General features: G+C 39.9%; 1 protein-coding gene across 1 annotated transcript; it reads right to left on the bottom strand.

The window, feature by feature from the left end:
* Window positions 1-1,183: 1,183 nt before the first annotated feature.
* Window positions 1,184-20,869, bottom strand: CYSLTR1 (cysteinyl leukotriene receptor 1). The gene is made up of 2 exons (XM_063313546.1): window positions 20,591-20,869; window positions 1,184-3,110 (listed from the first exon to the last, which is right to left on the bottom strand). The coding sequence occupies exon 2, from the start codon at window positions 3,091-3,093 to the stop codon at window positions 2,104-2,106; it is 990 nt and encodes a 329-aa protein (XP_063169616.1). The 5' UTR covers window positions 3,094-3,110; window positions 20,591-20,869; the 3' UTR covers window positions 1,184-2,103.
* Window positions 20,870-27,889: the final 7,020 nt, after the last annotated feature.

Raw genomic sequence — 27,889 nt, 5'->3', positions numbered from 1 at the left:
CATTCTTCTTTACATTCTCCTTGTTGGGCTACAGTTCTTGTTGCTATAAACCCTGGCCCATGTTAGCCAGCTGTGACTCATATGAGCTCTCCAACATCTGGAAGCCTCAAGTTTCCCAGTTATATGTCAAAAGACACCTCTCCCCTTCTCCTGGAAATAGATTCCTCTGCCCGCCCCCGCCCCCCAACCCGGCCTGTTTAATCCCTAAAACTGGAATTAGATTGGCCTCCAAAGTGTAATATTTATTTATTATTATGTAGCTTAAAAAAACCCACCTTTTCCTCCTTTGTACCATTCCTGGAAGCTAAACAACAGAAGAGTTTTGTTTCAGCTTTTACTTGGGGACTAGGGCAAAAGGCAATATTTCATTGTTGATCTTCCTTGTTTCTCTAAAATGCTCACTGTCCCATATTTCTTTTTCTTTTTTGTTAATATTTTTAGCTCTCTAGCATTATTCCCTAACCCTTTAATAGCCGATTCCTCCTCCCAACTTTAAATAAGAGGCTCAATTTCTTTTCCACATTGAAAAAGAAAAGCTTGCTTTTAGGACGAACAAGAAGAGTGACCCACCACCAGAAGAGGCTGTTTCACAAGATGATTCAGCCAGGTGTTCCCCATTCAACAGTTTTTTACCAAAGAGGGGTGAATTCACTTTCTTTTAACTAGCAGTGTTGAGCCATGGTTGACCTCAGCTTTCCTCAAATCTCTGCTCTCTCAACACATTATACTGGAAATTCCTAGAATCTCTAATCAGCACAGTCAAAGGATTCCAGAAGCTAAAAAGTCCAACTCATCAGAAGACCACCAGGTTAGGAAAATATGGTTTCTTTTCCATATAGTTTATTTTAGCAATCCTACTATGCTTATAGGGACGCGGTGGTGCTGCGGGTTAAACCGCTGAGCTGTCGATCGGAAGGTCGGTGGTTCGAAACCGCGCGGCGGGGTGAGCTCCCGTTGCTCGTCCCAGCTCCTGCTCACCTAGCAGTTCGAAAACATGCAAATGTGAGTAGATCAATAGGCACCGCTTCGGTGGGAAGGTAACGGCGTTCCGAGTCGTCATGCTGGCCACATGACCCGGAAGTGTCTACGGACAACGCCGGCTCTAAGGCTTAGAAACGGAGATGAGCACCGCCCCCTAGAGTCGGATTCGACTGGACTTTACATCAAGGGAAACCTTTACCTACCCTACTATGCTTGACCAGGGAATAGTCAGGTGCTATTGGAACTGGCAATATCATAGCAGGGTAGGCACCCCTAATATCACAGTAGATATCTAACTTGCTCTTTAATGTTTGGGCAGAAAGACTGACAAGGCTTGTCTCTGGTCAGCTTGGCATGCAGAGATGTGTTCAAGCACAAAGAACCTTGGGCTTCAAAAAAGGAAAAGAAAAGCGCTAATATGAAATCACCTTATATGGTTTATCATAGAGGTCCCCAAGGTTTAGGGGGGTTCGTGGATCCTTTTGGTATCTTGAGAATCTGATGTGGTGGTCTTGCAAAATGTCTGCTGGTGGGGAAAACTGTCTATTTGCCAAAGAGCGACTAGGGGACATAACCAGTTACAAGACGTCAGTTTCAAATCTATCTGCAATTTCTTTAGTTCCTTCTCCTGCCTTATCACCCGTACTTATCACAGCCCTTTTTTTGAGCAAGTGGGCACACTTCCAAACAAAGCATGGGATTGCAACTCACCATCATTTTTATGTCCTAAAATATCTTATCTTTGGGGCCCAGAGGCATGTTTGGAAATACAGATGATGCCTTGTAAGGACAACATTTTTAAAATATAAGAAGTCAGATGGAGCAGGGAATCTGGTATTGCCAAGGGAATGTCAATATACATCGTGGCTTCCCTGGGCACCATGTTGATGAACTAGTTAAACCACCGATGCACAGATATCCAGGTGAGATCATCTGCATTTCAGATTGGCATCTGTTTGGGGGGGTGTTGGTATAACGGCAAGAGCATTGCTCATGCCAACCCATGTTAGTTTCAGTTCTACAAGGTGCTAGACCTTCAGTCTTTCTGTCACTTCCAAACTGTGTGTTTTTGTCAAGAGACAGATGAAGAAGCCCTTAGAAGTCCACGTGTTCCATTGTGTTTCATTTAACTGCTTCCTCCATCTTTGAGGACATCTTCCTGTGATGCAGACTGGAAGTAGAAGCCTTTTGGAATGTGGAAAGTCTCCTGCGAAAGTTACCTCCAGAAAAGTAATAGAGAAGCGGATTGAAGCAACAATTGAATGCTGCAAGGGAGTAGGTTATCACCACAGATTTCTGCATGTAGAGACTCTTCTCGCAGGGTACGTCCCCTCTCATCCAAAAATGGAGGTGGACAGTGCGTTGGATATGATACGGGGTGAAGCTGAGGAGGAACACTATGGTCACGATTAGGATCATCCAGATGGCTTTTTTACGAGCTGCTGCTTTCTTATGCATGGAGTTCTTCAGGAGCTTATTTAGAATCATGGTGTAGCAGATGGTGATGGTAATAAAGGGAAAGATAAAACCAACAAATAATGAAATGTAATGGAGAATCACCAGCTTGCTTATGTCCCCCTTCCTCGGTGGTTCAAAGCATTTGGTTATATTTTCATGAGATACGTGGGAACCTTGCTGCAAAAATGGCAAAGTGGTCAGTGTTACGAAGAACCAAATGCCAATGCATACCATGATGGCTCTCTTCTGTGAGGTAAATTGGATATTCCAGATGGGGAAAACAATGGCAATGCAACGGAAAAAACTCATAGCTGTCATGAATAGGATGCTACAGTACAAGTTGACGTACATGGCATAGGAGCTGATCCGGCATAAAAAATCACCGAAGAACCAGTTCCCTTTATAGGCGTAATAGACCACTCGCAGGGGCAGAGTACATACAAACAGAAGATCTGCAATTGCAAGATTGAACATGTATATCTGAAAAGCTGTCTTCTCCTGATACGTCCTGATGAGGACACACAACACAAAGCTATTTCCCACAAATCCCAAGATAGATATAATGGAGTACGTCACGGGATACACCTGACTCCGAAATTCATCAATGGTGGTATTGCATGTCATGTTTTTCATTGCATTTACAGGAGAAGCCATGGGGTCACACTCAACTCCTACAGGGCAAAAAGGGGGAAAAGAATACAAACATGCTCAGAATGAGATTTAGAACATAAAGACACTACCAACAAGGCAGCTCATTTTAAAAAAAACACTGATTTGTTCTTAAATCATGTATAAAAACAGTGCTGTACCAAGAATTTCTCATTCATTTTTATGGAAAAGAATAGCTACTTGGTTTTATGTTCAAAGTAGACAAAAATATCAGTGAAGCTCTTGTGATACAGGTAGTCCTTGATTTATGACCACAACTGGGACCAGAACTTTTGTCACTAAGTGAGGCACTTGTTAAGTGAGTCATGTCCGATTTTATGACCTTTTTTGCTGTGGTCATTAAGTGAATCACATGGTTGTTAAGTAAATCCGGCTTCCCCCATTGACTTCGCTTGTCGGAAGCTAGTTGGGAAGGTTGCAAATGGCAATCAGTGACCCCAGAATGCTGCAACCATCATAAATATATGCTGTAAGTGTTAGAACTGGTCACAAGTCACTTTCTTCAGTGCCATTGTAACTTTGAATGGTTGCTAAATAAATGGTTGTAAGTCAAGGACTACCTGAATCTGGAGTTCTTGACCTTACCTTAGTGACAAGGTAGTTGATGGATGAATGTGTTTGTCCTGCCTTTCACTGTTCAATCCTCTCTTCAGTAGTCTGCAGCCTCCCTGGCTTCTCACACAACAGTCCCAAGGAAAATTATGAGGGCAGCCAGGGAAGATGCAGAGTAACAGAAAAAAACAGTCCCAGTAGCATCAGCTGTCCATTACTAGGGATGAAATAAGCTCAGAACATCATCCAAAGACAATCTAAAGAAGTTCTAAAGTCTCAGAAGAATTTCCATCTAGGCTACCTATCAGACCGGGAGAATGATAGTAAGCATAAAAGTGATTAGCATCTTGTCCTGATTTGCATATCTGCCAAATAAATGGATTAAATTAGTTAGAAGTTTTCTTGGGTGTAATCTCCTATATTACATTCTGCATTGTATCTAGTGAGACTTTTATTTATTTCTATTGAGGACAATATGATGAGATAACCAGAAGGGGGCAATCCTGGTTAAAGAGGAGATACTGCATCGCTGAGTAAAAGAACTGGTGATGTTCTTTTTCAGAACTCAGTGAAAAGGCAAGTGGTGCAACATTAAACAGAAAAGCTGAGAATAGTCCTACAAAAAAGGATGTTATGTGCTAGACTGGAAGCGTGCACATTTCTCAATCATTGTTTAAAATCCCATGCTTGCTTATTGGGACTAGCCTCCATGGAATTGAAAAGATCTTGTTCTAGAAAGTGATGGTTAGATATCCTGAAACACCATACCTAAGGAATGGCTGGTGGAAACTTAGTTGCAGAGCCCAGGTTTTGCAGGAAGAAAATCCAGCCTCTTTCCTTGGCATGTCCAGATAAAGCTAAAAAAGATTTTTGTTAAAATCCAGGTGGTGGTGTAGACAATACCACACCAGATGAACCAGTAGCCAGGTTCAGTTTCAGGCACTTTCCTCCCTTCCTAAACATGCAGCTCATGATGATATTTATTTCTTTCAAAGAAATCAGATTAAATTGCAGATGCAGAAGAAACTGAAAGCTTAATGTGCCATTAGAAAAAAAGCATTCTTCACGTTGGCAAACCTCAAAATGTATATCCTAAACTGCTATATTACTTAGCAAGGAAGCAAACAGTTTATTGAATAAGTCTCCAGTCCATTTCGAGTAGCTATATTATGTAGAAAAATTAGGAATATTGACCCTACACTTGATTATTCAGCTATATCCTCACTGAAACCATTTATCCCAGTTAAGTGTGTCTACAATTTCAGTCTCTCTCATATCCTATTGCTCAGCAATTGACTAACTGCCAATTCCTGGCCCTCAATTCCATAAATCTCAACTATTTGGAAGAGGGCGCACACTGGATGTGATGTTTAGAAACTAGAGCATGCATCCAAGGATTACATCAGCACCCAACATTGTTTCTTTAACAAAATGTCAGGTTGTCCACACCTTCCTCTGTATCTATAAAAAGATTGCCAGGAAGCCTAGCTTAAATGCAGGTGGGGACACTGATTTAAGCCCAAGGGCTGAGTTAGCTGTGGGCAAATACACCATGAATTGTATATCTGTAGATGGCCAGGCTGTAGCCTGTTGAAGATGGGGCCACAGTTCAAAATGGGTGGAGGTACCCACTGTGGACATACCGCTCTCCATACGCTTTCTCCAAACCAAACAAATATTCAAGCCCTATTCACATGCTTCTGAACATTTCCCCTTCCAGAACTGAGAAGCATAAAGGCTTGGGAAAGAAGTGGCAGAGCTGAGAACTGGGCAGACCCTGTTGAAGAAAGCAGTTGCCCAGATTGGGGTGGGGTGGGGCACTCTGCAGGGTGTAGGTTTCCTATACCTAATGTAGTACAGAAAGAAAGAGAGAGAGTGCTTGAGAGGAGTAAAGAAATAGCTTTCAGTAAGCTGGAGTCCGGGAAACCCACCCTGGAATTACTTCTTTGATATGTGGTTAAAAGTTAAGTGCTCCTAACCAGTTTTCTAAGTGCTTCCTGGAACATCGTCAAATTAAATTGCCAAAATTGATTCAAGCTTAGAAATCACACCCTTCAGCTTGAACAAGCATCCCTGTAATTTAGGGATGAAAAACCTTTCGAACTCCCAAGGAGCTGCACCCACATGCATTCAAATACACGAAGAGGTATGAACACAAGCACACCCAACACCACACACACCTGCAAGGATACCTACAAACTCAGAGGCAATGACATCCCAAGAAGCATACAGTTATAAACAGAAAAACTCACCCACAAACTCATCTCCCCATTCCCAGTGATTTAGACTTAAAATGCTATACTCTAGTTGCAACTTTCAGGGGGAAACAGTAATTTCATTTGGAACTGCTTGGGTGGACAATTTTCTCAGTGTAGTTCAAGTGGTTGTTGTCTAACTGCTATTAGCAGTTTGTTAACAACAGTCTTCATGACTTGGGGGAGAATAGAGAGTCAGTACCACAACCCTTCCTCTTTTATTTCATGTATTTATCTGTCAAATGCATATGGCTGCCCATCTCCATACACAATCAGTCTTTTGTTTGTACTGATTGTACAAGCTTCTAATTTAAGCCATGCTGAATCATAAACTTCTCAACCCCTTTTTAGCTTAGACCAGTGTGTTGTCTGGATCCAAGGCAGAAAATTTTAGAGATAATCTATAGTATCTCCAAGCAGAACTAGTAAAACCTCACTCATTTATCGTGTACTAGAAAAATGAAGAATCTGACTTCATATCTGGCCACTTCACTGATTCTAGATTTCAGCTGGCCAAAGTACTTTTATGAGAAATCCTCCCAGTTTAACTGACTTTTCCAAATAACGTATTATTACATGGCTGTTTACTTCTGCTTGTTAAATGCAGTTCTTTTGTTATTACTAGTTGTCATTTGATTTTCCTGTTGATTCTGATCTAAGCAATACGTTGCCATGGTATTCTTTAAAAAAGCCAGCTACAATTCTTTCGTAATAAGAATTTTCATACCAATAGCTGAACTTCAGATGCTTGTGAACTTGCTGGGAATAATTTGATGATGATGATGATGATGATGATGGTTCAGTTCTGCAAGATTGACCCAAGGAATCTACCTGAATAAATGTGCAATCATCATGTAGAAATCTAAAGTTATCTTGATGTTCCTTGAAAGTAAAGAACAAAAAGCATAACTGAAACAGAAGTGAACAATTACAGTTCAAAAATCTATTTTTTTAAAGTGTGTGTGGGTGTGTTTGTAAAAAAAAACAAACCCTGATCACTATGGGTAGTAAAGGAAACATAGGATTAAATACAATACTGAGTAACACATCACCCTTAAGGAAGAAAATGTTATCACCAAAAACAAGGACAAAAGAGACTACTGGGTTGTGTAAAATAGCATCTATTAATTTACAGATACCAGAACACACGTAGAAACAATTATTATTTTTATTTATTTATCAAATATGTCACCATCCATATCCTCTGACCAGAGGGACTCTGGGTGATTTACAATATAAAACAATAAATATATAATAAAATCCCAATATAAAATACACTATAAAACAATTTCACAAAGCTACCAAATATAATAAAATCCAGATGGCTGTGGTCTCATTCATTATGATTTAGAAAGGAAGCACCATTTATCCAGGTGAGGCTGGGAACTACAGTATATGACCAGGTAAACTGTGTGCTAGTTGCTCAGGCTGCTGTACTCTCGACTGTAACTTTAACATTTACCATGCTACCTTTTCATGGTCCTTGATCTTTAAACAGTCTGGGGTCTGGGTTAGGGTTTGAACCTGCATCTATTGGCAGCATTGTCCTTAGCCTTTGAACTAAGGACATCTTCAAATGGAGGGCAGTCTCATGTCAAACTGCCCTCTACTGAAGTTCTAGACATTATTAAGAAATAAATTGATTCCAAATGTGAAATAGCCAGTTGCTGAAATGCTTGTAACTCCATCCCTTTCATTGCAATAAATCTTGCTAAAGAAGATTTTGTGCTTGGAAAGAATTACTTTTGTTGTGCAGCTGCTGCCAAAGAGCCTGACACACAGAAAGGCCTTGCATGCTGCCTCCAGTGTCTCCCCAAAGTCTGCCGAGTGTACTTTGCAACGTGATGGAAGGTGAATATTATTACATCCATGGAGACTAATCAGATTAATTGAGACCATTCAATTATATTTATAGTTAATGACACACACATTTAAATTATGTTAAATCAAATTTAAATTTTGCTTTGGCTCCAACCACTTCTTCATCCAGAATCTACCCACTTTTTTTTAATGTGGCAGAGTTTTTGATTATGAGTTTGGACTTCAGTGGAGTTTTTGCATGATCTCAGTTTCTGGTTTTAGTTAGATTGAATTCAATTAGATTGAATTAGAATTAGAATTCAGTTAGAATTAGAATTCAATTAGAATTCATTTGAATTAGAATTCAGTTAGATTGAATTCAATTAGATTGAATTAGAATAGATTCAGTTAGACTAATCTGATTGGATCGAAAGAGCTTTTCAACTCCCAGCTGGCTTCTTGGGATGTTCCTGATTGTAGCCCAGAAGCAACAGCGGGAACTTTACGAGGAGATATACTTTTGACCAGCTGAAACAAGAGCAAAATCTTGCAGGGACAATGTTGCCAATAGATGCAGGTTCAAGCCAAAACCTTTATAGTCCTAAGATCTTCCCAGTTACATTAAAAAAAAAAAAAAACTCTTATGAAAATTTTTAAAAAGACCACAACATGTTTCATGCTCTGTTTATTTGCTTATTTTTAAATCTACCTGGCCCCTCTGAACTTTATCTAAACAGTACTTCTGTTTGCTCAGCACAATTATTGTTTGTGGTTTGATTTCTTGATAACTTGATTTTAATCTTGGTTGTAAGCAGCTCTAGCATTTATTTGAATAAGAAGGGTAGAAATGAGTACACTTTTTTTTTTAACAGTGGTTGATGTGAAAACAATTTGGTGATCTTAAAAAAACAGTTAGAAATCAAGCTGTTGGAAAGGAATGAGAGCTAAACATAGAAAAAACTTGAAAGCATAGAATGGAAAAAAGTATATATGAGCAAAGTGAATTTCATGGTTGGATTCCAATTTTGTCTTACTTAGAACAGACTTGGTAAAATTAAAGAATTAGGACAGGAATAGGACACACTGCACTCTTACATGTATTTAACTGGAAATACTTTAGTACACTCAGTGGGATTTACTTCTTAGTGGACACATAGAATACTTTTATAATAGAATAATTACAGGTAGTTCTCGCTTAACAATGGTAATTGAGACTGGCAACTCTGTTGCTAAGCGACACAGTTGTAAGGCGTGATGTCATGTGACTGCACTGACTTATGACAGCAGTTCTGGCAGTCCCAGTTGCCATCATTAGGTGAACTAAAGCCTGCACAAAATAGCTTGCCAACCATGACTACTGATTAATTTAATAGACGGTGGATCACGAATGTACAACAGGAAGAAGGGATCTCAGGAAGATCCTGAATTATCACTTGGTCTGCTCCCACGTTCTATACTCAGCCAATTCCCTGTTATTCAGGGACCTGTGGCCTTTCCAGTTCAACTCCCAGATGTTGAATTACATCTGTGAGTATGGCCAAAGATGCTAAGATGTAATTCAGCACCATCTGGAGGCTGTAGGTTACCCATCTTTGCCTAGAGGTTAAGAGCTGAAGTATAATTGAAAAGATCCAAGCAATACTATGGAATCAGAAACAGCAATTCAGGATCTACCCAGTCCAGGAACTACCCACCACATTACTAATAATTTGATTAATCAGAACACATCCAAATAAAATTGAGGACAGTTAAATAAGCAAAGAAAGCAATTATTTCAACTTCAAGCTGCAAAAGGATCTACACTGCAGAAGATCCATCTTAAGAGAATATGTATTACATGAGTCAGAAATGCCAACTATTTTGTTAGTAGAAGAATTACATACATTTCAGACCTTCACTGCAGACCTTCCACACTGGACTTGATGGCTGATTTAGGGATCTTTGCCTGAGAAGTTTACATGTTCTGAAGATCTGCTTCAGGATACTGGGCAGAGTGAAAGAGAGGTCACCCCTCGTTGCAACTCTTTCTGTTGATTTTACAGGAAGGAAATGTGGGTAGACTAGGTCCGTGTGGACCTAAAATTACAAAATAGATTGTTAAGTATTTACGGTACTTACAGTTTAACCCCTTCATCTCATGTCTTATCTCACAACCATATTTACCTGACTCAAACAACGCTAGACAAGCAGAATTTTCACTTCTAACCATGAAGAGGCTTGGAGAAATGTGATTGCTATATTTGAAATTACCACTGGAGGGTCCATCTCAGCCTGCACTCACTTCTGGAATGGCTTTAATGCTTTTTCTCAGTGAGCATGCAGAAAGAACAAATAATCTTTCAGCGCTACGTGGAAATCTTTCTTTAGCCTTCACTGGAAGAGGCATCAATCACTGGGGATTACAGAAGGGGGCACCTTCTGGATCAAGCATCTGGAAAAATTAAAGTTCCATTTTAGGTATCAAATAGAGCCCTTTTTAAAAAAAAAAGAGAGATCTTGTAGCTTCTGAAGAAAGCTGCTTATGGCACAATCGACTTTCATTGCAGAATAAAATTACTCTTAGCAGGCTGCCTATGTGAAGCATATTCTCTGGATTGTTTGGAATTTTGTCCATCATGCATTTTATAAGTACATTTAACTTTTAATAGCTTCAATGGAAGATGTAGAAGGATTCTTTTCCCCCTTCTCTCTCTCTCTCCCCCTGTATACACACGTACAGATTAAATTAAATGTTGATAGCATGATCTCTAAATCAAAGAAAATAACCCATAAAAATGCCACCTTTTGATGGAAAGGCAAGATAGGGCTCTTAAGGGTAATACCATGAAACACCATGACAAAGAACCAAACTGATGTCAGTTAAATATGTACGAATTTAGAGCATTATAAGTGTTGTGTTAGTTGCAAAGAAACCTCATTATCCAAAATATGTATAATCTTTTGAACACATATACATCACTCAGATGAAAGTATATTACTGTGGGGAGTGCCTGGTCATTGATTTGACTGTATTGCTATCATTAGCTTTTTATTGTATTTTACATTGTTGAGCGATGCTACTTTGGAAAAGCTTGACTCTAACAGATTGTTCAGAAATATTCCAGATATGTACAGTATACGAATTTGTATATATGAACAATGTATTATGCTGGTCGATGACCATAATAAAGATTGATCTGATAGATGATCAATGTCTGTTGTATGCACACATGTATGGATATATGTTCAGTGCATTTTTGGCAAGGGATCAATAATGCCAGCCATTAATAATTACTTTTTGCAGATATCTTTAATGAGGTCTGAGTCTAATTTTTCATTATTCTACTAGTTAGCAATTAGCACACTACTAGGCATTGAAAAGGAAGGAAAAGACTAACGTGTCTAATCCTTGCAAATGGAGGAATCACATTAGAAGGTTGGAGACTGAGAGCCACACTGATGGGGCAGGGGGTTCCTAGGGGCCACAAACATATGTAAGGCTAGACAAAGAATTGGGTAGAAGCATCACAAATATTGGTTTCATTTCATGTAAATTGAATTTGAGTATAATTAGATACAGTTCACATGAACTTGCTACATACCATATGTCTCACCTTTTCCATTGGGATATATCCCAGATTTTTATGGGCTACATGCAGCTTGGGATCCTTTGAATGGCTCTGCTCCCCTCTCACTTTTTTGTGATTTTTCCAAAATCAGGATTTTGCAGTCTCGGAAAGTATCAGTCATGGAGACTATCAAGGAAGAGGTAGAAAGGAAGGCCCTGAATCACTCATATCATATGCAGATATGAGTTGCTTGATTATATGCCTATCATATGCAGATATGAGTTGCTTGATTATCTGATTCTTTGCTTTTGAAAATCCTTTCCAAAACAAAAAGGATTTTGGTGCAGTTCTCACAACTAGAATCTGGTGTTTGATCCCTGTTAGGGAAGAGGCACCTAGGGTATGCATGCGAATGCTCCATTTTTCATGGTACCGTAACCTCTCCAACAGTTTGCAGTCTCCCTGGCTCCCCCATTCACTCCCAAGAGAAAATATCAGAAGGGAACTATAAACAGCCAGGGAGCTTTCAGACACATAATGGAAAAAAAAAAAACAACCCAAAGCAGCAACAGTTGACACTTATTGCCTTCAACCAATAAAGCCAGCTTAAAGGAATGACTAAGGGATATCTGAAAAAAAGTTGGCAAGCATCCCGAGACTAATGTTGAACCAGAAAAGTCTCTTTCACAGGGAAATTACACACTTGAGCAACTGGAAATCTTTTCAGCCCAATCTTAGACTAAACCACTACTGTATTGGATTGGTTGCACAATCTGTGAAGCCTTACGTCCAGGCTGTTCAACTGAGGCAGAGGCAGCACATGGCTGTTGAGGTCTGGAGGCCATTCTCTAGAAGGTAAGAAGTCTGGCAAAACTAAAATGAACGAACTTAATTTCAATTAGATTTAAAAGTAAACTAAGTATAGTTTAAATCAGGGTTTCTCAGCCAGGGTTCTGTGGCACCCTAGAGTTCTGTAAGAGGTCACTAGGAGTTCCCTGGGAGATCACAATTTATTTAAAAAAATATTTCAAGTTCAGGCAACTTCACATTAAAGAAGTAAGCTTCATTCTTTATTTTTAGTTTAAGAACACTGAGCATATACAGTATATAGGCCTACCTATGAAATGAATTTTGTACCTTCTGGCCTATATTTGAGCCTGAATGTGCAGGGGTTCCCTGAGGCCTGGAAAATATTTCAGAGGTTCCTCCAGGGTCAAAAAGTTGAGAAAGGCTGGTTTAAAGAATTGTACCCTAGTCCTGTATTTGCTAGTTTTCCCTTTCCACATTGAAAATCAAAATGTGGTAACAACTTTTGAAAATATCTAGGGGGTGTACCTAAGTCTTTGGGAGATGGCACACAGTGCTGAGGTCTTAACATATCCATGGAAGACTTCAATAATGGCTTACATAATGGCCCTGTTCCAACAACCTGCTTAACCTGGTTACTGAACTGACCTATTTTCTGGTTCCCCACACTGAACCATAAACTAATAAGATTTCTGGTTTCTTACGACATCCCAAACAATAAAACAGTTAACCTAGCTGACCATGTTAAGCAAACTAAGCCACCAGATTTGTAACTGACCCGATTAAAGTTAAAACTAGCCAGGCTGAGCATGATAAGCAAACCAAGCCACTAGGTTGGTAGTTAATCTGATTAAGCATGTTGTCTGAGCTCAGTAAATAGGTTAGCCTGAAGTGTGAACCAGCCTGTAATTGGCAGGGATGAGCAACTGGTGGTTGTTCAGATGCTCAACTCCTTCTTTGTTCATACAGCCAAAAGAGATAGTTGATGGGACCTGCCAGACATTCTTTGCAAAGGCACATGTTTTCCATCTCTGGTTTTAAACAGATATTTTTTTGTTCCTAAAAGCAACTGTTTTACCATTGAGGAAAGCTTCATAAAATGGAGATGAAAACAGATTATTAAAAGTCAAACCAAACATCTAAGTCAGTGTTATCTTTACTGTGACAGTAACAATAACTCAAGGAGTGAAGAAAACAGCTTTTCCGGTTGTCCCAGTGGGCAATGCCTTTTCACTTGGACACTGGGCCAGAAGCCATTCTGTCTGTCTCATATTTGGGTTGCCAGCCATGACTCTCAACTACAAACAGTTTATCGGTTCAGACCTCTAGGAAGATCTATCTTTTGCCCTTTATCAGCCAACTAAATGGGGGGGGGGGGGGGGGAAACCCTTTTTCAAATTAATAAAAGCAAAAGTATCCCTAGGGTGAGGCCAAGCATCTAAAAAGGGGGAGAAAAAGATGAGGAATGAAGTTCATCTCATGAAAAGGAATAATGGTTATAATGTAATAAAGAAATAAGATACGAGGAAGGAAGGAAGGAAAGGAGGGAGGGAGGAAGGCCATTCCTTTTGACTTCTGCTCCATCTACCTAAGAGTTGACTGCCCAAATAATCCTCAGTTGAGAAAACAGTTTACATAGGAAGACAAGACAAGCTGATCAGATTCAGCAGGGCTCTTTTTATATACCCAGAGCCCCTGAGCTAATGGCCGGTTTGTGATACTCATTTGCATCTGGATGTCCACTCTGGGAGATGGAGAAGGCCTTTGAGCCCAATTCAACTGTGCTTCTCTAATGTTCCTCTGATTATTTCATCTATAGACCCACCCTTCAACAAGTTCCTAGGGCAGACTATAGAGAAGCATTTTAAGGGCTCATCCAAACATACCCCTAACTTCTGCACAATTGTTATAAAGTAATGGTTTCCCTCTTCTCCCAGCCCAATTATTGCTGTGGATATGATCTAGGAGAGTGTTTTTCAAACTTGGCAACTTTAAGATGTGTGGACTTCAACTCCCAGAATTCCTCAGCATGCTTTAAGAAGTCCACACAACTTAATGTTGCCAAGTTTGAAAAACATTGACCTAGATGGCTGATGATCTGGTTTGGAGCTGGAATCTATCCAGCTTCTATTGACCACTTAAGGCGACTGCAGATACAACTTTCCCTTCCAGTTGTTGGGCAGTGCACTTCCTAGCTACTTCCTAACAAAACAGACCAGAAGCACCTGCCGAAACATCTGGCTTCCACAGAGGCATCTATCCCAGTGTTTCTCAACCTTGGCGACTTTAAGTCGGGTGGACTTTAACTCCCAGAATTCCCAAGCCAGCCATGCTGGTGGGGAATTCTGGGAGTTGAAGTCCACCTGTCTTAAAATCACCAAGGATGAAAAAAACTGATCTAACCAGTGCTTATTAGCTCCTACACAGGATCCATAGCACTCTTGAAACACACAAGTTTAATGCTTTTAGCCCTTGTCTTGTATTTAAAAGACAGAACTAGCTTTCACCCTGTGCTACAAAGAAAGAGAAGTTCTTATTCCTGCTTTTGTCACCAATGAGTTCATCGCTTCTGTAAACAACGGGTTTTCAAATGGCTATACAGTACATATTGTTGTTGTTGTTGTTGTTATTATTATTGCCTTTGAGTCAGCTTTTTGACTCTTGGCGATTGCCTGGACTAGTCCCTGCAGCTTTCTTAGCAAGGTTTTTTGGAAGTGGTTTGCCATTGCCTCCTTCCTAGGGCTGAGAGAAAGTTCACCCAGCTGGCTTTGTGCCTAAGGCGAGACCAGAACTCACAGTCTCCTGGTTTTTAATCTGGTGCCTTAACCATACACCAAACTGGCTCTCTCGCCGTCCTTATTATTGTATTATATTTCTACAATTCTGGGAGGGCAATGCCATGCGGCCTACACTATGGGCTACCTCTGGGTAATACCAGCCTTAGCTCCTCAGTGCCAGCAGTGCCATTCTCTTGCAGCACTACTTGAGCATGGAGCTTGCACATTATGAGTTGCCCCTTCCTGTTTCCCCGTACATCCTTCATTTATATCTGTGACCTGTTTGGGGCCATGAGTTTAGTGTTCTTTGCTTGACCAAAGGTCAGAAATAAATGTAAAAGGAGGTGAAGTAGTAGAAAGGAGGTTTAATTGTAATGGAGTCCCAAAGTATTCTGAGAGAATTTTTCTTTTTGACGGGATTGAGAAAAAAAAATGAAACAGCACATACCACAGTAAATATATTATACATGAATAGAACGTACATACCAGTAGATGTTCAATAAAAATTACGTGCAGAGGGAATATGAAAAGAAGACTTATGTGAACAGATATGGTAGCACCCGTAAGGCTTAAAGAAGTAAGTGAGGTAACACAAATAAGGTTGATATATCAGAAATCAGTAAAATGAGTAATCAGTAAAAGATACCAGTTGCAGACAAATTCACAGAAACAGATTCGCTACCTGACCTTTGCACTGAAATGCACATAGGATGAACGTAGTGAAGGAAACAAACAAACCAACAGAACCCCTTAAGTATAATTTTTAAAAAAATAAAAAAAAGTACAAGAAGGAAGCATAACATGGCATGTATGCTTGTTACTGAAAAGGTTGCCTGAGCTCTTCAGTAGAAAAATGGCCAACCAAGCTATTGATGCCTAGAACAACTCCTACCTGACCCAGGTTTCAGCTCAGGCTGGAAACCATTCATAGACTATAATCTAATACATGGATCAGTACCACATTCAAAATCTGAGTTTATTGAGGTATAGAATCTACATATTTCAATTTTACAAGAAACCTAAATCAGAATGGATTTTAGCAACATGGACTGAACTCATTATCTATATACTACTAAAACTCTGTCTGTCTGTAACCTGCAGTTGGGCAAAATGGTGCATCATAGGGCAACAATTTTTGAATCAACGTTCCTCAAATGGGCTAACTTAAAGAACGTGTCCAAAATCTGGGACCCATGACTCCTTTGCAATTGAAATTTGGAAAGGTTGTGGCCACTTCAGAGCTGTCATGCCACCGCAGTCAGCCACGCTGCCACAGTCAGCCATGGTCACGTGATCATCATTTCTAATGCTCCCTGTGAGCTTCCAACAAGTTAATAGGGAAGCTGGCAGGAAGTGTGAACTCTTCTGAGGTAATGATGGCACTGTATACCTCAGGGATTGAAATTTGGCAAAGTAAGATGGCAGGAAGTCTGAACTCTTGGCACCGTATACCTTAAGGACTGAAATTTGGCAAAGGGAAAATAAGACGAGGAAGGAGTATTAGTTATGTTCCCCGCTTTGAGTTATTTATAAAAATAATAAAGGCAGGATAAAAAAAAAAAAGCAAGCTGGCAGGAAGACTTCTTCTGAGGTGATCTTGGCACCGTTCAGCACTGTAGTAAAATAAAATAAAATTAAAAATTAAAATTAAAAAATATTGTCAACCTAATTCTGCCATGTGGAAAGAGAGGGCCATGGCCAATAGATGACACCAAACATTGGGAAGCAGCAAGGAGAAGGATAGAACAAGAATTGGATGAGGCCAGGGACGCACACCTCTGGGATCAAACAGTCAGGACAAATAACTTGAGAGAAGTAGAGACAGAGGAGGGTAGGCACGCACATCTCTAGAACGACAGCAACAGGCACAGAAGGAGAAGAGAGGAAGAGACAAAGGAGCAGAGAAATGCACAAGACAAAGAACAAATTGCAGAAGATAGAAACAAACAGAGGGTGAAAGGGCTGCACGTCTCCAGAATGACCATGAAAGCCACAGAGTGGGGACAAAAGAGACGGAGGAGGAAAGGGATGATCAGCTTGAGAATATATGGCAAACAGTAATTACTGCAAGAGTTCCTCAACGTGACGATACCCGCCTTTGATGACAAGACCTCAGCAGAGAAAGAGTGAGGGAAAATGCATGGCTCACATGGTGCAATATTTCTTCTGATGTTGGTGCGATGGCCAAAGTCCTCCCTCACTGTTGTGCCTTCCTATTTCCTGGAGAAACAGCTAATTTCTGCTGTATGATGGGAAAGGTCAAGATAGGCAATTTGCAACCTCTGCTTAATGAACTCCTCAATTTATACAGCAACGATGAACCTATTGCAAACAAGTCCAGGAAGAACATCAGACAATACAACTGCCTCTTCCAAACGACATCCTTTGGTGCCATCCTTTGGTTCTCTTGCTAAGCATCTTTCTTCTTTAATAAAATGATGTCTTCTTCTTTAATCTTCAAAGCAAACTAATCGCAATCCGCCCGTGGTCATTCCGTTTCTCTGTTTAGGTAAGGAAGTATTTCTGAAACGATGACTCAATGGGTCATGCATTGTCTAGTAGTGTATAATTCCATGCAGTGATTTATGTTGTGTTTTGATAATCATTTTTAGCTTAAGTTTAATAGTAATTCTTAGTCCCCTAATGTAATATATATTTAACTATTTACAACTAGTGAGTGATATTTTAGAAAGTTATAACCTATATAACATTTTTAAATCCCTGGTTTATTCATCTGTATTATATGCTTTTATTCTTTTTTCATCTTGTCCTTTGTATTTGTTTATATATTTTCTTCGAAGTGTTCAATAAAAAAAGAAGAAAAGAATATATAACCTGGGATTAAGATGACAGCTACAAAGTTATGAAAAAAGTAGCAATGACATTGCGAATATGACAGCATACCAAAGTAGCAAGAATTAAGATACTTAAAGATAGTTAATACCAATGCTAATTACAGACAGGCTTAAATGTTATGGAAAGACCAGATACACTATATCTCATAGATAAATGAAACAGAAAATATTAAATATATAAATATGAAAAATATAAGACGAATGTTGGTGAGACCAGTATACATGGTCAAAGTCAGTCACGACACACGTAAAAAAAATAAAAAGACACAAAAATAGACCGTACAAGGACAATAATACAACTTACATAATATTCAGTCAAGCTGTGAGCAAGATAAGACCATCCATTATTTATGGTAAAAGGGAAAAGATCCAGGTGGAAGAAGTATGCAATCTGTAAACACAGTGCAAGAGGAAAGAAATAATCAGTGACTTGGTCCTGTAAATACTAAGAATTTAAATTGTGTTTGGTACTCCATTATAATAAATCAAAGAGGAATGCAAATGTTGAGCAATGGCCAGCTTTCATAGATCAGCTTATGTGCTGATCTGAACATGCAAAATTCAGTCAGTTCATATTAAAATGTGAGGGTGCCTAATAAAATGTGGAAATGTGTGTGTCAGTCCTTTCCATTCCTCCCCTTCCAGTTTTTCCATCTGGAGAAAAGAAAAAGAAAAAAAAAGCTGAAAATGGCATGATTTCCCCACCCCCCAGGCACAATGGCACAATGTATGGTTGTGGAGTCCTTGGTGCTCTCTGAGCTTGTTGGCTTGCAGACGTTTCATGACCCAACTAGGTAACACCATCAGTTCGGGTGAGTGTGGGGTTTGCTCCCTGTTTATATACAGTAGCTTGCCCTGCCAGTGTTGGTGGGGGTGTTGTTCTCTCCTTGGTAGTTCCTTGATTAGGGTATTGTTAAACTGGAACTACCAACTCAGACAATCAAGCAGTAAACAACAGCCTAATCAAGGAACTACCAAGGAGAGAACAACACCCCCACCAACATTGTCACAGCAAGCTACTGTATATAAACAAGGAGTAAACCCCACTCCCTTTTTTGCACTGAAGTACAGTAGACAAACAGTTCATTGTTGGGTCTGCAAGCAAAAAACCAAGCTCAGAGAGCCTCAAGGACTCCACAGTTCAACCCTGAGCTACATATATTCTCTTCTATTGGTACAATGTATGGTTTTCTGAAGCTTTCAGAAGTCCAAAATCACTTTCAAAGCCTCGTGGTGCTCCCAGATCAGTTTGGGGCAGTATGTAGTGATCCTACGTATCTTGAGAAGCCATAGAATTGGACCAAATTGGTTTGGTCTGAGACTAGATTTAGTCAAAACAGATGCAGAAGTCTATCACAAATGTCTCTCCTCTCCAGTACACTATCTGAAAGTAGGATCTACCCCTTTTGATTCCTACAGATGCAAATTATCTTGTTTTAAATCTATATTGCATACTGATGTATTGGTTAAATGTTAAGATTCCATCCAATAATCTACATGGCTGGGTTGGGGATTAAAGACAGAACTTCTTGGATGAAACTGAACACATTTCCCTCACACCATAGTGGCTTTCCAGCAGCTACCAGTATTCCTGGAGAGTGCAGCTGTGTCTGTCTGTTATATCTGAGAACTGAGGATATCTTATGGCTGAAGTATCGATATCCCTCCATTGACCCATATTAGGTCTATGTGCAAAAAGCGAGTAACTGCTTCATCTCTAATGTTCAGATGAAAATCCTAAAATATCTCTCAAGTCCCACCGAGGCACCAAGTCCCACCTTGATGTTGAGATGTTTCAGAATTTGATCGTGCTTTTCTGCCTCCCCATCAAGCCTTAGAGATTGGCTTTAGAACACCAGGCCAGGTTCCAAAAAGGTTTATTTTGCAAGGCACATACTCAGATCTTCATTCAAGATTTGATTCTTTGACCATACCTTCCTTCCTCATCTCACCCAAGTAAGTCAACAAATGCTTTGTAGAAAGAGTGAATAGACCGAGTTCCAAAGAGCCGGAACCGTTTACAGTAGACAAACAGATATGACTGTAAGTTAGAGGTAGGCAAAAAACAAACTAGCAGCAAGTTCTTGTCTTGCCTTTCCATGGGGGCATGTGAAAGGGGAGGGCTTTTTTGGTCAGCCTCCAGGATCCATGCATGCTCAGATACAAAGGGGGCACGCACTAACTATCATTGATTGGTCATCTTGGTTAGCAAACGTTTTGGCATTCCCTGCCCACCAAATGGGCACAGATTAACAGCAGGACAGGTATGAGGATTCATAATATAATCTGATGGGGTTGAATCAAGCTGTAAAACACAGATAATGGCATGACGTGATTGACTGATAACTTGCGAATTTGGACAAGAAACTATTTCTCATTTAATAAACAGTGACACAGCAATCATAAAAAAGGATTATGCAGATACTGTCAGTCCATGCAAAGCAGTTTCAGGCATTTACATGTTCCAAAGTGGGTGCCCTCAGGTGCTACGTTGTTCTGGAGATTCTCAAGATGAAGAGCCTAAGATACACACAAGTATCTCTCTTCCTAATGAGAACAGATGGTGAGTACCTGATTTGTAAAACTGCTTGCTTTTTTGGGGAGAGGTAACACACCAATGAAAGCAGCAATGGAGAGATTCAGCCTCATAACATAGTGCTAAGATCCAAGAGGTTTCTGCTTAAGCCTCATTGCACCACCTGCTGTCATTTTAACTATCATTGAGCAGGAAGAATGGACAAAATAGGGCTGCTTCTACTTTGCAAGGTGAAATTGCAAAGAGGAGACATACCCATTCAGTGCATTCTCCCCAACTGTGAAGGCTTCCAAAGACTGTAACTGTGCTGAAGTCAGTAACACTCACCTTCAGTTTCAGCAAACTGATTGACTTGCAATGTCTCTGGACGGCTGTCACTTGAAGCTTCTGGTCTCCTCCAAGGTGATCTTGAGTAGGTGATCTTCTCAAAGGAGGCTGATGTTCCACGTGCACACACAAAGTGGTATTTTGACAGAAATGACTTCAATTCCAAGAAAAAGAGGGAAACCTTTCTGGGCTAATGAAAAAAGAACATGGATAAAAAATCAGCAAAATAGCTGGGCTTCAAAAACGGGCTGCTTCTTCCTCAATCCTGGTCAGAGGGAAAGTTCCATGCACACTGTCAGCTACCAGAAGCAGTTAGCTCAGTTTAAAAAGAAAAGCCACAGAAGCCCCTCCTTATTGCTTTGGCTAGGGAGGGGCTAAACCCTTTCAAGGAAGATAGCTTATTCCTCACGGTAGTAAGAATTGATTGCTTCATTCAGCCTTGCTTTCTCGGTTATGTTACAACATGTCTTGGGTAAATGGAGAGTGCCTGGGCTTCTTCACATGACTTATCTGTCTTCACTTGCTGCCTAATTATATAATTGCTGTTGTTGTAAGAGTTTGGAAATCTGGAAAAAAGGTCCACATCTTTCTGTCTGAAGAGAGAGGCTGGGTTCATATAATAGTGTGGTGCAGTGGTTAAGGAGCTGAACAAGGAATGGGGGGACCCAAATTCTAGTCCAGCCTCAGCCATGCAAACTCCTGGGGTGACTTTGGGCCAGTCCCTTGCTCTCTCAGCCCAAACTGTCTCACAGAGTTGTTGAAGGCAAAAAGAGGAGAAGGAAGTGCTAGTATGCAGCTTTGAATTACTGAACAAAAAGCAGAATATCAATCTCACAAAGAATGCGCTGGAGTAAAAATGTGCTTAGCTCCTTTGTGACCCAGCGCGTTTTGTGAATCCTGGCAATTGGGTTAATTCAGCAAAACATGATTAAGTTGAATAGTCTGTTGTATGAACACAGCCAGAAAATTGTGATTCTTTGCAAGCAAGAACTTAAATCCAGGAGTCCTAAACCCAGAGACCCTCCACATTTCTTTCACACACACACACACACACACACACACACACACACACACACACAGATATATCAGATTCTACCATTCCTGATGGGTATTTGCAGGGAGGGTAAGCAATGTCAGGCATGTCATGACATCATCACATGAACGATGTAAAATCTGTCATTTTGCACTTACAATGTGTGCAAAATGATGCATGTGACATTTTGTGACATCATTATGACAACAGTGATGCATCAGATGCTGATATCCATCCCACCATCCTTCTCCTCCTTACCCTAGAGTTCCTTTGGAGGGAGAAAGAACACAGAGGGAACACCTAGGACTATAAATGGGGAGTGCCCGTATAAGACCCCTGGCTTAAAATTCCCTAAGTTCTAGGAGCACCAATAAGCAATATAATGGACACAGATTCAGACAGAAAATCTAATATATAGTTGGGCCAAGTTGGACTTTCTGGTGCCTTTCCCACAGAGATCAGAAATGCTGTGATCTGAAACAAGCATTATCCTTGCATACTGCCAGAACATCATGGGGCCTCTATGAATCTTGGAACTTGAGACAATTAACCAGGTAAGTTATATAGCTCAATTTGTGCTATATATAATTCTAGAGCAGTGTTTCTCAGGCTTGGCAACCTGAAGATGTGTTGCATGGGTGGCTGGAGAATTCTGGGAGTTGAAGTCCACACATCTTCAGGTTGCCAAGCTTGAGAAACACTGGCTTAGGCAACAATAAGAACAACAACAACAACAACAACAAAACCCATTTCACAGAACTGAGGCAGCTACAGAAAAGGTCTTCTGCCTGGATCTTGATGAGGCAGGGATCCGACACCTCCCATTCCTGGGTAAATTGCAGAAGATGGGCGACTCTACTTGGAGAAGACAATCACAAAAGAAATCTGGGCCAAAGCCATGTAAGACTTCCTAAGTAATAGCCAGCACTTTGAATTCTGCTGGGAAGCATATAGCCAGCTAATGTAATACCCAGAATGCATGGTAATACTGCTGAAACGGTTGTATCTTAACAAGCGAGCAGCTGCATTCTGCTTTAAGTGAAGTTTCTGAATCATTATCAAAGGCAGCCTCAAGAAGAACATATTGCAATAGCCCAGCCTGAAAATTAGGAAGATAAGACTTATTGTTGCCAAAACTTTTTTTAAAAAGTTCTTGCCTGAGATTGTAGGAGATGTTAACATTTTCAGCTGAACCCTTGTGAAATTTGGCAATCTCATGAGATTTGGGCTATTATTCACAGATTTTAAAAGAATATATTTATTTTGGGGGTCCTACAGATGCCATCACCAGTGCCTTGGAGCCCACTGGCACAGTTTTGTTGGCCCTGATGCATCTGAATATTAACCTCCACCCAGTCAGGTGGAGTTTGGGAAAAAAAGCTGTGGAAGCTAAATCTCACCTGGGCTCCAGAACACATCTGCAAAATGAGGCTTGTGCATGGACATGAAGGTATTGTGGAGGTTCACAGTCAGTCTCTTGATTTACTGGTGTTGTGTTCTGAGCTGACTGTAATATGAGAATGACAACAACTTTCAAGTTTATCTCACGGGCAAAAGAAAAGAGTAAAACTGTAGGATTTACAGGAGAAAAAACAGCCTTTGTAATAATGGGGAAAGACGTGGAAAAGTATTAACTGTGATTCCTGATACAAGAACTGGAATGCTGTAAATAGAATTTTTTTTTCCTCTAGAGTATGCTCAAGGGATGATACACTTATCGCACTCTAAATATCAGCTTTTCTTGCTCAAGCTAAACCCTACTGCAGAGGAAATGCCTTCTTAATAGTTTTCCTTTTCCTAAAGTTCATCTTACTTTTTATAACTTACAGGGAGCTTCTTCACCCCTGCCACTGCTAAATTAATTTATTTTCAGGACTGAATCATGGTGATATGAATCTGGATTGTGTCAGTAAAATGCCCAAAATAATTGAAAATATCCTTCTGGGAAGAAGAAGAGTTTAAGAAAGAAAGGAAATTAATGTCATTGCTTGGTGAAACTGAAATCCTTATTATGGCTTGGCAGAGGTCATTGTCTCTCTATGTGCTGAGTCAATTCTGCTGAACTGATGGACAAAAGAAAGAAGCTGGAGTATGGGAGTTTACGTACTTTGATCTCTATCTAGCAACGTTCCCCATATCATTAGCAGCACTCCAACTTCAGAAGCCAGACTCCATTAATAAGTAAAATGTGATTGGATCCATGTTCCTCTTGAAGTACCAACAGGAATCACTTAATCAGTGGTGATCCTTAAGTTGCGATGGTTCCAAATAAATACTGCTTTGAAAGGTGAGAATTAACTTATTTTCAATTGCAAAGCAATCTAGAGCCAACGTTGTTCTATCAGTTAAAAACCCTGGACATAATGTTCTGCATGGGCCTAGGAATAAAGGACCTCTTATTTGAGGATGGTGGTAAAAGATAGTGTCAAAAAAACAAAGAAAACTCCAAACCAAACAATTGCAATGAAATAAATAAATAAATAAAATGAAGAACCCCAGCCAAATATAACAATAGCAACCCCCATTAGGTTAAGTTCCCAAAATCTAATGGAGAATTGTTTCAAGTTCCCTCCTGAAGTCAACGGGGAAAGAACCATCTTTTCCTCCTGACACAGGCTATTGAAAGGTCACCTCCTTTAGCTCCACAGTGGATGGGAATCCACACCCTGCCATTCAGTCCTCCTTCATTCATGCTATGACTGAGCCATCTCAATATACTTTGATCCCTCAATGTTGTATTCAAGGTACACGCATCCTTGATCCATCTGTTCCTGCCCTGCAGTTCCTAAAGATCACTGTCATGCTCCTGGATCAAATGTTCTCAGAACATCTGATTCGACTCGCATGCATGAATGGACCTAACACATGTTGGGACTTGCGGGTCAGTGGAGTTGGGAGGGGGAACATGCCAGGAGTGTGAAAACATCTTGTTTGGACTATCTCTGGTATCCAAGGTCAAGCTGACGAACAGTTGGAGACATCTATGTGAAGTTGAATTGACTGGCATGAAGAGGGGGGCTGCATGACCGAGAGAGGGAGGGGGGATTGTGCTCATTGGGTCATTTAACTTAGGGAAAATGCAGGAACTTTCATTCGCAACTTTTTCGTTGTTCTGTATGCTACTCTCCATTAAAGAGATTTCTACTATAATCACAGATGAATTGAACTTAATGGCAGATTGAGTGTTACAGTAATTACAATCACATTCCCACTGCCCTTAGCTTAGTTTATGCTCCTCCTGACATGCCCAATTACACATAAAAGCGAGCAGAAGCACAGACTTCAGGAGAAGTGGAAACGTTGTGAGGAAATTATGTTTTACAGCCACCCACACCAGTTTGCTAGGCAATGTTATTTTATGTTTGATAGCAACCCTAAAGGATTTTACTAACTTTAGATACAGACAGCATGAGGAAAACCTTTAATGTGCTAAAAATATTTTTTTACGTACATAATTCTGGCTTTTTATTTCTGTTTATTTCCGAAGTGTCTGGAAGTCACATGGCATCTGAAAGGGATGCTTGAGAAGTGTTGGCGTCAAGTTTTTAAACACCAGCCCACATAAAGGTTCTTCTAATCCTATTTTCATTGGTCCTTCTTTGAAGAGCATCGCATGCTGCCATCTAACAAGCAATTGCTTAAAGCTGGGCTTCCTCAGGAAAAAGCCCACCACCGTCTTTGGCATCTTCTCCGCAGATAAGTAAGCCTGATACTCACTCCAAACTCTTGTTGGCAACAACAAAGACTATCTGAAAAATAAAATAAAGCCTGAACATTCCCATGTCTTTTAACTATTAGTTTAAATTTTCTAGTGACCTTTTAACACATTTTATCTCTATCATTTCAAGCCCCTACTATTTAGCATTCTCTCAACTGATGATCTTAATTAATCCCTTTATTATGTCTTTGGGTGAATGTGTTGCTGTGCTCTTATGGTGCATCACCCTGAAAGATGCTGCATAAATAGGTAAATTAATATGCATGGCCCATGTACCCATGGAATACCACAAATGACTAATAAACTGCATCTGCTGTATGAAAATATTTAATCAGACATGCTCATCTTTATGTTTTGCAAGGGGAGTTCCCTGCCTCCCTCAAAGTGGCTAAGAAGAGATCTAAAATTCATACAACTTGAAAACACTTGGAAAAATATAAAATTAAAGATTCTAATTGGAACAAAATAGTCTCACTTAGAGCACCAACTGCAAAAGTCCTTGGCCTTAGACTACTATTAGGCAGAAAAGACATCTGTGTAGGACATCAAAAAAGGCAATCAGTTCTTTGTTATTACTGGAAAAATATGGATCAATTATGGAGAAAATCGGTCTGTGCGGTCACTAGGAGTTGAAAACAACTTGATGCCATATAATCAATAATCAATCAATCAACAGATCAAGTCAGAAAGCACAAAAAGCCATGAATGATTTAGTCAGAATAAAATCTAGAAAACTGATTTTGATTTGAAGAATCTTTGCACAGTACTGGTTCTTGCATTCGCTATTCTTTCATTTGTATTGCCCTTTGCGGGGATTCCTTGCCTTACACGCCAAAGTAACCTGTTTAGCTTTCTTGTGATCATATTCCCCAACTTTGGGACAAGGTGACAGAAGAAGGAATTGTTCTTCTCCTTTCAAAGGCAGAATGACTTGGACAGACCTCAGATGGAATACAGTCCTTCTATGGGCATCTGCCAGAGTATGGGAGGTCTTGGAATTGGGTAGAGAACAAGGTTTCCATACCATCCAGACATTCATCTGGAAGATTGGAATAGCAACTGTATTATCATTTGCTCAGACCTGAGTGTAGCTCTCTGCACTGTCCATTTCTGATAAGCAGAAGCCCAGCCCAGATTGCATGGAGCACTGAATTCCCTTCCAAACTAATTTTAACTAACCTTTCACCCCATGAAGATAATTCTAACTCACCCAAAGCAGGATAAATGGACAGTCTTTACATCTTTGGAATTAAGATATGAAAATAACTCTTTCATGTTTGAGAATCTACTTGAAAGCCTCCAAGAAAACTCTTTCGTTTTTCTTGGCCTTGAGGTTACAAACCAAGATCTTTGAAGGTTTTTTTCTTTTTCCTTGTGAAAATCAGCTTTACAGGAAACTTCTCAGCTACTAAGCTTTTGCCACATACAATAAATGAGTGAATGCCAAGATGTTTGGAGTGGAAAGAAAAGGTGGAATACCAAGAATCACCCTTTGGAAAATAAAAAAAAAAAGATATGTTGCTGTTCTTTATTGGGAAAAGTCAGGAAGTTTAGCAGGAAATTCTAGCTCCTCTGGAGTCCCATCAGCCTAGTTTGTTCTTCAAAGCCCCTTTTCCTCTTCTATGTCCTCTTTATGATTGTTCTCATAAAACCATTTTTTTTCCTTTTGGCACAGACTGTTTTCATTTTTGATTGTATGATTGTTCATCACGGTACAGCACATGGCTCACCTTACGTTACAGCCTTCTCCAAAACAGTGGTGATCTTGGATCTTCCTAAACTTCAATCCAGGTTGAAGTCAAAAGAAATCATCCCTTGGAAGGGATTTAAACTTGCTTTTATCATTTTCCTCCACCTGCTTCAGGAGCCCTGATTTAGCACTGTTGCCTTAACTGCACGACTTCTGCTATTAAGAGGTAAAAAAATGAAGTTTATAACGGTTTGTGCAGAAAAGAAAGGTCATTAATTTCTACCAGTTTTAATTCCAGTGAATGAAATTGACCTCCTTAAGTAACCAGTTCTTATTTAGTTTGATGGGAAAAAAATTGCTTTAGAGGAGAGAATTTATATGGAATTCTCATGGGTGGAATATGACGTTCTTCTCACAGGTGACCAAGAGAAGTGAGTAAGATTAGCTCTTTTTCATTGTACAACTGTTTCTCCAGCTGTCTCTCTCTCTCTCTCTCTCTCTTTCTTTCTTATTTCCATCAGCTCCCAGGGTAAATGTTCATGGGCTTTTTAAATCATCGTGTTACCATGACTGCTAAGAGGGAATTCTAGCCTTGGGAACAATGGTTTGGGAATATCTCCTTCCCCTGCAGTTATTTGGAAAAATCACTAATCCAATATCTCTTGACCAGCATAGATTAGCTCTTTTTCATTGTACAACTGTTTCTCTCAAAGTTGGAAGCATTTTATAATGTATTTTATATATTTATTGTTTTATTGAGGATTTTGTTGTAAACTGCCCAGAGTCCCTCCAGTGGGAGGAGATGGGCAGTGACAAATTTGATAAATAAAGAAATAAAAATAAATAGTCGGTGGAGAACTTCCGAAGGCTATTTTTGTCCAGC

Source organism: Candoia aspera, chromosome 12 (assembly GCF_035149785.1).
Source record: "Candoia aspera isolate rCanAsp1 chromosome 12, rCanAsp1.hap2, whole genome shotgun sequence".
Lineage (NCBI taxonomy): Eukaryota > Metazoa > Chordata > Lepidosauria > Squamata > Boidae > Candoia > Candoia aspera.
The sequence above is the reverse complement of the archived record's forward strand: the minus strand, read 5'-3'. Positions and strand labels throughout refer to the sequence as shown.

Bases quoted from the DNA above. Each gene is read 5' to 3' on its own strand.
- CYSLTR1 (XM_063313546.1), bottom strand. From the start codon at position 3,093: ATGGCTTCTCCTGTAAATGCAATGAAAAACATGACATGCAATACCACC.